Genomic DNA, 12,065 nt, shown 5'->3' with positions numbered 1-12,065 from the left:
TAAACTGTTAATTACTAAACTTCAGTTTTCTTTTTTTTTTTTTTTAATTATTTAATGTTTTATTTATTTCTGAGAGAGAGAAGAGAAACAGCGTGAGCAGGGGAGGGTCAGAGAGAGAGGGAGATACAGAATCTGAAACGGGCTCCAGGCTCTGAGCTGGCTGTCAGCACAGAGCCCGACACAGGGCTCGAACCCACAAACCATGAGATCATGACCTGAGCTGAAGTTGGATGCTTAACTGAGTGAGCCACCCAAGCGCCCCTTCAGTCTTCCTTTTTTAACATAAGCATTAAAGGCCAACATTTTATGAGGTGCCTAGCTGGCTCGGTCGGTAGAGCATATGACTCTTGATCTTAGGGTTATGAGTTTGAGCCCCATGTTTGGTGTAGAGATTACTTAAAAATAAAAATCTTTTTTTTTAAAGGCCAACTTTTTAAAAAGAATATATTTTTAAATATTAATTCATTTTTGAGAGAGAGAAAGAGACAGAGCATGAGTGGAGGAGGAGCAGAGAAAGAGGGAGACACAGAATCCGAAGCAGACTCCAGGCTCTGAGCTGTCAGCACAGAGCCCTACGTGGGGCTTGAACTCAAGAATGGTGAGATCATGACCTGAGCCAAAGTCGGATGCTTAACTGACTGAACCACCTGAGTTCCCTGAGACATTCTTAAGCAGGTTTCTTGCTGAATCCCACAACCCTGAGATCATGACCTGAGCCAAAATCAAGAGTTGGATGCTTAACTGACTGAATCATCCAGGTGCCCCTACATATTTTGTGTTCTTAAAGTTGGAATTTATAATTGTCTCGATGGCGAGAATGAGCAGATATTCCTGTTTTCAGAATATTTGTATTTTCTCTCCAAGAAGTGCCTTTTTGTGCCCCCCTCCCCTTTTTCTTGTGCTGTTCTGTAAGAATTCTTTATAGATCTTGGGTATTATTCCATTGCCTCTTTTGTATTTTATAATCTTGTTTCTCCGTTTGCCACTTGTGTTTTGACTCTTACTGTGTTTTTGTTGGCGTGGAAATTTAAAATATTGACATCACATTTGTTAATCCTTATCTGTATGGTTTTTGCCTTTTTTTTTTTAAAGTTTATTTATTTTCAGAGAGAGGGAGAACATGAGCAGGGGAGAGGCAGAGAGAGGGAGAAAGAGAATCCCAAGTAGGCTGTCAGTGCATAGAGCCCAACACGGGGCTTGAACTCATGAACTATGCGATCATGACCTGAGTGGAAATTGAGTCGGATACTTAACTGACTGAGCCACCCAGGTGCCCCGTTTTTGCTTGTTGATCATGAAGGTGTCCTACGTGATTTAAACTTTGATTTTACATTGGGATCTTTCTCCATTTAGAATTAAAAAAAATTTCTTTCTGAGGTAAGGATCTTATTTCATTTTGCTTAATGGGCGCCTGGGTGGCTCAGTCTGTTAAGCGTCCGACTTTAGCTCAGGTCATGATCTCACGGTTTGTGGGTTCGAGCCCCGCATCAGGCTCTGTGCTGACAGATAGCTCAGAGCCTAGAGCCTGCTTCAGATTCTGTATCACCCTCTCTCTCTGACCCTCCCCTGCTTGCTTGCTCTCTTTCTCTCTCTCAGAAATTAAAAAAAATAAATAAAAAGAAATGAGGAGCCAGTTGTCTTGATATCATTCAGTCAAAGGATTGGAAGGGTGGTTAGAGGATCAGTAATGATCAGTAATGGTGGAGACACTGGCAGCCACTTACAGAATGCCATCCATTTCCCATGTCAGAGCCAGACTCATACATGACCTAGCTCTCACAGTAACCTTGCAGTGCAGCCATTCACAGCTCTAGGGCTTTTGGAACTTCCAGGTCATAGAGCTTGTGCTTTGTCCCATCCATGAAAGCAGAACTTGACCACAAAGTCAGGGTGAAAACTGTTCATTCAGCACTGTCGTGAGCACACTGTAAAGTTGGGACTTTGAAAATGTGTCCTGATTGTTGATACGGGTAATGAGTGGTAGGGACAAGCACACAGTAGCCAAGGTGGTGTTCCAGTGGGAGTAGTGATACCTGGCCTCTCATCTCCCACACCTCAGTTTCATTCTTTTGGTGATACTTATCTCCAATACCCTTCTTCCTGTTCGCTCTCTAAGAAGATGAAAATTCTGTGTGGCTCTTTTAACCTGTTCTTGGCTCCATCCCTGAACTCTCACTTTACCTTCCTCTTATACAGATGTTAATTTGAAAAAGTAGACATACACGCGGCAGAATGTAAATTGGTGCAACCACTGTGAAAAACAGCGTGTAGCTTCCTTGAAAAAATTAAAAATAAAAATACTATATTATCTTATAATTCCACTACTGGATATTTACCCCCAGAAAGAAGATAAAACACTAATTCAAAAAGATATATGACCCCCTGTTTATTGCAGCATTATTTATAATAGCCAAAATATGGAAGCAACTCAAGTTTCTGTCAATAAATGAATGGATAAAGATTGTGCTATGTACAAATGATGGAATATTCCTCAGTCATAAAAAAGAATGAGTTTTTGCCATTTGCAACAACATGGATGGATCTGGAGGGTATAATGCTAAGTGAAATAGGTCAAGCAGAGAAAGACATACTATATGATCTCACTTACATCGGGAATCTAAAAAACAAATGAGCAGACGTATAAAAAGTAGAATCAAACTGAGATCAAACTGATGGTTGCCATAGGGGAGGGATGTGGGGAATGGGCAAAATCAGTGAAGGGGAGTGTGAAGTACAGGCTTTTAGTTATGGAGTGAACAAGTCATGGGATTAAGGGTACAGTATAGGAGGAGTGCTTGGGTGGCTCGGTTGGTTAAGCGGCTGACTTCGGCTCAGGTTATGATCTCATAGTTTGTGGGTTTGAACCCCACATCAGACTCTGTGCTGACAGCTCAGAGCCTGGAGCTGTGACTCTGTGACTCTCCCTCTCTGCCCCTCCCCCACTCCTCATTTGTCTCTCTCTCTCTCTCTCTCTCTCCAAGATTAAATAAATATTAAAAAAAAAAAAGTGCAGGGGCGCCTGGGTGGCNAAAATATTTTAAAAAAAAAGTGCAGTATAGGAAATATAATCAGTGGCATTGTAATGGTGTTATATGGTGACAGATAATAGCCACTTGTACTGAACATAACATAACCTATAGACATGTGAAGTCACTGTGTTGTACATCTGAAACCAATGTAACATTGTGTGTCATCTATATTTCAATAAAAAAATAAGCTGGGGAAAAATTAATAACAAAATGAAAATATGGATCCACATGCCTGTCCTGTCCTCATTTTTATTCCCTTTCAGATATAGCCTTGTGTACTTAAGTCTGTCCTTTTCATTCTTTACTTTTCAGCCTGGGAAATGAGATTGAAAATGACAGCTCAGAATATTCCTGAGAAAGAACTATCCTGTGATGTGGAAATGGAAGGATTTGCAAGAGAAGGATCCCATCTTTCCATTCTAGGTAATAATTGGGACTGTAAGAACCGGGAGGGACATTTGAGTCAGTCAGCTTTAACTCAGGAGAAACCGGGGACTCAGGAAACAATCTGTGAATATTCTGGACTTGAGGAGCATTTGAGTGCAAGCTCAGACCTTCTGCCATCTAAGAGAGTTCCTCCAAATGGTTTTCATATATGTGACTCAGATGTTAAAAGTTTGGATTGTGACTCAGCTTTACACAGTTGTCAGAAAAATTATGTAGCTAAGAGAACTAGTGACAGTGGTGCTTGTGGAATAGCCTTCGACCATTCTGTGGAAGTTTTTCAGCTTGGAAGAGATCAAACAAGGGAGAAACCCTATCAATATCCTGAAAGTGTTAAATCTTTCAACCATTTTATGCCTCTTGGTGAACCAAAAATAGTGAAAAGGGGGAAGAAACTCTATGAAGGTAAGGATTTTGGGGACATCTTTAGCCTGAGTTCATCTCTTAATGAAAACAGGAGGAGTCACCTTGGAGAGAAACTGTATAAATGCAGTGAATGTGGCAAATGCTTCAAACGGAACTCTTCTCTTGTTTTGCATCACCGAACTCACACTGGAGAGAAACCTTATACCTGTACTGAATGTGGAAAATCATTCTCCAAGAACTACAACCTGATTGTGCATCAAAGAATCCATACAGGAGAGAAGCCCTATAAATGCAATAAGTGTGGGAAAGCCTTCAGTGATGGGTCAGCTCTCACACAACACCAGAGAATTCACACTGGGGAAAAACCTTACGAATGTCTAGAATGTGGGAAAACCTTCAACCGAAATTCATCACTGATTTTGCATCAAAGAACTCATACAGGGGAAAAACCATACAGATGTAACGAGTGTGGGAAACCTTTCACTGACATCTCCCACCTCACTGTGCATCTCAGAATCCACACCGGGGAGAAGCCCTATGAATGTAGCAAATGCGGAAAGGCTTTCCGGGATGGCTCATACCTTACTCAGCATGAGAGGACTCACACTGGAGAGAAGCCCTTTGAATGTGTGGAGTGCGGGAAGTCCTTCAACAGAAACTCTCACCTCATTGTGCATCAAAAAATTCACTCTGGGGAGAAACCCTATGAATGTAAAGAGTGTGGGAAAACTTTCATTGAGAGTGCTTACCTCATCAGGCACCAGAGGATTCATACTGGTGAGAAGCCCTATGGCTGTAACCAGTGTCAGAAACTTTTCAGGAACATTGCTGGCCTCATCCGCCACCAGAGGACTCATACTGGTGAGAAGCCCTACGAATGTAATCAGTGTGGCAAAGCTTTCAGGGACAGTTCCTGTCTGACCAAGCACCAGAGAATTCACACAAAGGAGACCCCATACCAGTGTCCTGAATGTGGAAAGTCCTTCAAGCAGAACTCTCACCTGGTGGTACATCAGAGACTCCACAGCCGGGAGGGGCCCAGCCAGTGTCCTCAGTGTGGAAAAATGTTCAGAAGGAGCTCAGCCCTCATCCGACATCAAAGAAAACACTCTGGAGAGCAACCCATGGAAACATAATGATTGTTGCCCACGTGCATCTGCTGACTTGCTTTTAAGAAACTGTGAAGGAGGAATGTCTTCAGAGGTGACTTTCCCCTGTCAGAAAATAATTTTTTAAGCTATCTAGTGAATTGATGAATGTGAGGCATTCCTTGGCCATACTATTAAATCTATACATTAAAGAACTCCTGGAGAAAACACAGGCTGGTAGTAAATGTGGAAGAGGCTTCAGGAACAATGCAGCCAGTACCAAACATAGTAGCGCACACACTGGAATAAAATCTGTGGATGTCAAGAGGTACTCGCCTGGAGATGCATCAGAGTGCTTTAATGAGAAAGAACCTGTGAATGTGTTCAGTGTGTAATCAGTATGTGGAATACCTTAATGATGAATGTCTGCTTTGTGCATAAGCAGACTCTTATTAGGATCAAGTGTAGTCTAGCAGGAGCTCTTGCTGTCTCCTCTGAATGAACAAAGGCATTTTGGTGATAGACCCCAGACAGCACTCCACCCCCCGGCAACCACAGAATTTCAGTTAGATTTTGCTGTTGCTGTGTGTTTCTATGCTACAGCCCTGTCAGATGTTCAGGATTTATTTCAGAAGGGCAAGTAGTTGAGGACGTTGCTTGTGAATGAACAATGAAATTCTCCCTATGAAGACTGAAGCAGGCCTGTACTAAGACGGAAAGGGTTGCTGCTGAGAAATGTGATGCATTGCTTTAGCTGTGGAAATAAAAATAGAATGAGTTCATATGTTTCTGTTATCACTCCCCATTGTTCATCTAGCACACTTGTAATTTGCTCTATGCAATCATGCCGAACCGTGATTATAAGGTTTTGGTATCACGTTGAAGATGCTTATAATACGGCAGGCAACAACAACAATTAAAAAAGCATAAAATAGAAGGCTTGCTGTTATTACAGCCATGTAAAGATAGGTGCACATGCAGATGAAGTTTGGAAATTGGTCATGGAAAAATAAACATGATTTTCTTAGGGGCCTATGTTCATGTATGATTTTTTTTCTATATTGTAAAACGTACATTGTTGCTATAATACTTTGGTAAGGACTAAAAAGAGGAAGCCAAAAGGGGGCAAATTTTGGGTTTCTTTGGACTTTTTTTTTTTTTTTTTTTTTTTTTTTACCAAAAGGGGCTAGTTCAGGGTCACAGGGCAGCTATAAGCTTGGATAGAGGGCATCCAGGAAGAAGTTCCTTTCAAGTCAGCATCCCATGACCCAGGGCATAAGAATAATTTCCTTTCTTGGGGACCTGGAGGTGAGGAGAGAATAGGTCTGAGAAAATGGGGAATGGGAGGCTGTCGAGAGGTTGAGGATGATCTGGGAATGTCCCTCCTAAGGAAATACAGTGCTGGCCAGGGGAGAGCTGCCCAGGCTGGTTGGCAGAGCCTCAAAGCCCTGGGGGTGGCTCCCCTTGAGAATCACTGAGTGAAGGCTGTGACATAATAAGTTTGTGTTTTATTAAAAAAAAAAACAAACTTTTTTAATGTTTTATTTATTTCTGAAAGAGAGAGAGACAGCGTGAACAGGGGAGGGTCAGAGAGAGAGGGAGATACAGAATCTGAAGAAGGCTCTAGGCTCTAAGCTAGCTGTCAGCACAGAGCCCAACACAGGGCTCAAACCCACGAACCGTGAGATCATGACCTGAGCTGAAGTCGGACGCTTAACCGACTGAGCCACCCAGGCACCCCAAGTTTGTGTTGTTTTAAGCTGCTAAATTTGGGGTAATTTTTAATAGAAACAATAGAAACCTAACACATTATAGACAATACTTGCCTGCCCTTTCCCTCTCTTCCTTTCTCTGTTTTGGCCTGCTCTTTTCTGATACTCCAGCAGGGCCATTGCCAATTGACGCAACACTTCCTTATAAGTTAGGAAAAGGGCCACGTTGGGGCTGCAGGAGAGAAAAACACTTGCTTTGGAGCTACTACAACTGTGTCATGGGCTGCATCTGCAACCAGGCAAATCGCCGAAACCATGAGGCTCATAGACTCTGAGGACCCTGGTGCATCACCCCTTACAAGCCCCGCCTGACTCTTGGACAGTATGACTAGTTTTAACCATGTCTGGACCCAAGATCCCCCCTCATCCTCCCACAGGATGGGTTGCAATTCGTTGTTTACAATCAGGAACTCCTATTGGAAGACGAAATGATGGCCTCCCAGATGTGTCTACATCCTAATCTGTGGGACCTTTGATTGTTAGTGTAGATGCAAAGGGAATTTGAAGGAGTGCTAGAAAGATCTTAAGATGTGGAGATGATCCTGGGTTTTCTGGCATGGGCAGTGTCAAAACAAGAGTTTCCACAGGGTCAGAGTCAGGAGAGGTGATGACGGAGCCAGAAGTTAAAGCAATGCATTAGAAGATGGGGAGATGCCATGAGCCAAGGAATGGTGGTAGCTTCTAAAAGCTGGCAAAGGCAGGGAAATTAATTCTCTCTCCACAGCCTCCAGAAGAAACCAGCCCTACTGACACCTTCCTTATGAGCCCAGTGAAAGTGATTTTGGACTTCAGGCTTCCAGAACTGTAAGAGAGTGTATGTGTCCATTTTTAAGGCACAGAGCTTGTGTTAACTTGTTACAACAGCCATAGGAAATTAACACACACCCCGTTCTAGTTCTTACAGACCTCTAGCCTTCCTGTGTCCTGCTCAATGAGGTATTCTGTGTGTGTTCCTTTCCCAACAAGTTAATACACACAACTTGAAAAAAACAAAAAAAAACCTCTGCTGGTCTTTGTCTGCTTTGAGAGTAGGCATGGCCTCCTCAGCTGGGTGCCGCTTGGGAATCCACACAGCCCTTATTGCCAGAGCTAGTCTAGAAATTAAGTCCTATTAATAAACAGCCATTAGTGATAGGAAATTTAAGAAAAGGAAAAAATGCCCCTTACCTCTACTTACAGCTCCCACCCCCTAGGCTAGCTGAGGGGAAAGCACCTTTCAGCATCCTGAACAAAGTCCATAACCTAAGAACGTGTGTGGAAGGTCCATATGTGCTGTCTAATCCAATATGGAGACTTGGGATGTTCATGATGGTTGCCATCGTATTTCTAGTTTCTTTAATCCACAGGCCTCTTTGTATTCATCAATGTGTAACATCTCAAAGAAAAGAAAGGGGACCTAGAGTTTTATAGAGTCAGATAAAGAAGGGAGTCACCCATGAGTCTACGGGACCTATGAGGAAGGATGGAGTAACTGAGGAAGAGTGGAGCCCCTGTCTACTTAGGTCTTATCTTGGAATACGTGAGAGCAGGGTGGTCCTTTGTGTGGTTAGCCATTTCTTGGAACAGAGGGGCGAGGGAATTTCTCCAGGAGAACAGGTCTCAAATAAAATTCAGTATTTTGTACATGTTAAATGTACATGTCTTAGTCTATTCAGGCTGCTGTAACAAACTACCACAGAGTGAATAGCTTAAATAACAAACACTTCTTTCTCACAGCTCTGGATGCTGAGAAGTGCATGATCGAGGCACTGGCAGGTTTGGTGTCTAGTGAGATCCTGCCTCCTTGTCACAGGTTGGTTATTTTCTCATAAAGGCATTAATCCTTTTCATATGGGCTCTACCCTCAGATCTCATCACCCCCAAAAGCCCCCACCTCCATCTACCATTACTTTGGGGGTTAGGAGTTCAGCATGAATTTGGGCAAGACAAACATTCAGTCTCTAACATTATGTAGGTTTTCATTTCTCTTGGGTGAATCCCTAGGACTGCAATTGCTGGATCATGTGGTAAGTCTTTGTTGAACTTTGTGTGAAACTGCAAAGTTCTTTCCAAAGTGGCGGTACCATTTTGCTTTCCAACCAGCAACAAAGGAGATTTCCTATTGATCTATATCCTTGCCACCACTTGAAACGTCAAATTTATTTTAATTAATTAATTTATTGGTCATTCTGAATTTTAACCTTAAAGCAGTACTTCTGATGGTTTGTTAGCTTAAGGTAAGTTATGCTACAGTAACAAATGACAGCAAAAACTTTAGGGGCTCATAATGCCAATGCTCTACTTCATGTCACCTTCACTTGGCCAGGGAGCAGCCTCTCTTTCTGGGGGCGTTGCTGGCCTCCTGGCAGAGGGAAAGGAGAACCGGTGGATCCATCCTGAGGCTCTGAAAGCTTCTGCTCAGAAAAAGCACCTGCACTTCCACTCACTTTTTCTTGTCCAAGCAAGTCCAGAACGAAGCCTGAAGTCACTGGGACAGGGAAGGGTAATCCTCACTGGGGCAGAGGCAGCAAGTATATTCAACCATAATACCGGTTATCTCCTTTGTCTTCATAATTTCTTTGGCCTGGCAATGTTTGTTTTTGTTTATGTTTTTTAAGTATTTATTTTGAGAGAGAGCACACATGACAGGCAGAGAGAGAGGGAGAGAGAGAGAATCCCAAGCAGGCTTCACATTGTCAGTGTGGGGCTTGAACTCACAGACCATGAGATGACCTGAGCCAAAATCAAGAGTCAGACACTTAACTAACTGAGCCGCCCAGGTGCCCTGGCCTGACAGTATCTTAATTGATAGCCTCTGTCACCTCCTTAGCCCTTTCTCTGATACACCCCTTGGTCACTGTGTTCCAGTCCCAAGGCCTCCCTGCTATTCCTCAAATGCCAGTCATATTCTCTCAGGACCTCTGAAATCACTTCCTGCTGTGGGGATCCTCTCCCCCCAGGACATTTGGGCTCACTTCCTCATTCCTCATTACACATCACCTTTTCAGTGAGCCCTTTCCTGATTTCGAGATATTTAAAATTACAACAGCGCCTGCCCAACACACAACTTCCCATCCTCTTTCCTTTATGTATTTCCAAGGCACTGACTGTCATCCGATTGATACATGATGCACTGTACGTGTTTATCTCCCCGACTGGACTGTAAACATCTGGTTTCTGCTGTATCCTGACCCTTGGATTCCTACAGCAGGTGCCCAAGAAATGTTTGTTGAACTAAGATGGAGGTGAACCAGCATTAGTGAACAATGGGTCACCATATCCTGGGTGCATATCTTTGTTGTTTCTGATTCTAAGATAATTCTACTTGGAATGTACTGAAACATATGAAATTAAGAAATTGCATCCAGAATCTCACATGTCCCCGGCAATCATTTTAATACCTTGGAATATTACTTCCAGTTCATTCAAATCAGCAAACATTTAATGAGTATCTTAGATGTTGGCACGTTGATCCCCTGCACAGTATAGCTGGGAATACAACAGTGTGTCCAGCCTCACGGAGCAGTCCAGCTAGAAAGCAAGATGGCCGTTTATTTATCAATCATGAAAACACTGTGAGCTGTAATAGGGAAAAGAATGAAAACAACAGTGGGAAGCTATAAGAGGAGGAGAGACTAACCTAGGGGTAGGAAGGGAAGACTGCTGCACACAGGGACCGGTAGCGTGCTGGTGCAGGAGGGGATGTAGGGGCATCAGAGAAAGAGATGAGGAGAGTGGGCAGGATGAGGTAGGGAAAAGCCTTGTAGACTTCTGATTATGTTAGGTGAACACTAAGGATGGTGACCAAAGAAGCATTTGGTTGTGGGAAAAACAAAGGAGGCAGTCGGATGAAGAAATGGCCTAGGAGGGAGGAGGGAAGGCAGGGTGGGTGGTGTTCTGGACCAAGAGAGAACAGATTTAGGGAGGAGAGACTCCACCTGTTAAATACCACGGAGGGGCAACAAAGCTATAGGTGGAATCCCTTGGGCAACTGTTAGAGAGTAGGGATTCACTGGAGAAGAGGTGGGTGTGGGGTGCAAGGCTGCCTTTGCTAAATAAAAAATCCACATTTACAAGAGCAACAGTTGAGACCCCAAGAGATAAACAGGTTGAGAGTATGTATAAGCAAGTCCCAGGAGGAAAAAATAGTAAATACAAAAGTATACGGACATCTGAACTTAGGGTGACCAAAGGAATTCAGCGGAGTCCGTGGTCATTTCTGGTAAAATAGTTTAAACAAATTTTTAAAATTTTTTATTTTTTAATTTTTTTAAATTAAAAACATTTTTTTTTTTAAATTTTTGAGAGTCAGAGAGAGACAGCATGAGCAGGGGAGGGGCAGAGAGAGAGGGAGACACAGAATCTGAAGCAGGCTCCAGGCTTTGAGCTGTCAGCATACAGCCCAATGTGGGGCTTGAAGTCACAAACCATGAGATCATGATCTGAGTCAAAGTCGGACACTTAACCAACTGATCAGGAACCCCCACCATTCTTTAATTCTAGTACATTTCATTAGCTTCCTAAAGGAAGCAAATGCCAATTAGCAGTCACTTTTCTTTTCCTCCTTCTCCCAGTCCCTGGCAGCCACTAATCTAGCCACAGATTTAACAGCTATGGACATCTCATATAAATAGAATCATACAATATGTGGTCCATATGCTTATTTCATTTAGCATTATGTTGTCAGTGTTCATCAATGTTGTAGCATGTGCCAGTACTTCATGCCTTATATGGCTGAATAATATTCTGTTGTGTGGATATACCAACTTCTGTTTTTCCATTCATTTGTCAGTGGACATTTGGAAAGTTTCTAGTTTTTGGCTTGTGAATAATGCTGCTATGATCCTTCACATACCAGTTTTTGTGGGTATATATGCTTTCAACACTCTTCAGATACTTTGCATTTGATTGGTTGATTGATTGAGCTCCCCACCCATGAGCTGGGGAGAGGGACAGAAGGGGGGAGAGAGAGAGAGAAAGAGAGAGAGAGAGAGAGAGAGCGCACAACCCAAACAGACTCCACTCTCAGTGCAGAGCCTGATGCGGGACTTGATTCTACAACACTGGGATCATGACCTGAGCTGAAATCAAGAGGAGGACGCTCAACCCTGAGCCACCCAGATGCCCCTTGAGTGGATACTTTGGAGTGGAATTGCTGGGTTACATGGTAACTGTTCAAATTTTTGAGGTATTGTCAAATTTGTTCACAACAGTTGTACCATTTTACATTCCCACCAACAGTGTATAAGCATTCTGATTTCTCCACATCCTTATCAATACTTGTTATTGTCTGTCTTTGGGTTATAGATATCCTAGTGGGTAAGAAGTAATATCTCCTGGTTTTGCAAACATTTTTAAATAGTTAAATTCCAGTGGTCATATCTCAC

At 42.9% G+C, this 12,065-nt stretch overlaps 1 protein-coding gene across 1 annotated transcript in view; it reads left to right on the top strand.

Annotated features, from left to right (window-relative positions):
* Positions 1-5,709, top strand: part of ZNF329 (zinc finger protein 329) — a 12,053-nt gene extending 6,344 nt beyond the window's left edge. The window contains exon 2 of the mRNA XM_077745288.1: positions 3,342-5,709. Coding sequence (XP_077601414.1) covers positions 3,350-4,975 — 1,626 coding nt within the window. The 5' untranslated portion in view covers positions 3,342-3,349 and the 3' untranslated portion in view covers positions 4,976-5,709. The remainder of the gene's footprint in view (positions 1-3,341) is intronic.
* The last annotated feature ends 6,356 nt before the right edge of the window (positions 5,710-12,065 follow it).

The sequence above is a fragment of the Crocuta crocuta genome, unplaced genomic scaffold (assembly GCF_008692635.1).
Source record: "Crocuta crocuta isolate KB4526 unplaced genomic scaffold, BGI_CrCroc_1.0 scaffold375, whole genome shotgun sequence".
Classification (NCBI taxonomy): domain Eukaryota; kingdom Metazoa; phylum Chordata; class Mammalia; order Carnivora; family Hyaenidae; genus Crocuta; species Crocuta crocuta.
Note: the sequence above shows the minus strand (reverse complement) of the source record. Positions and strands in the feature narration are given on the sequence as shown.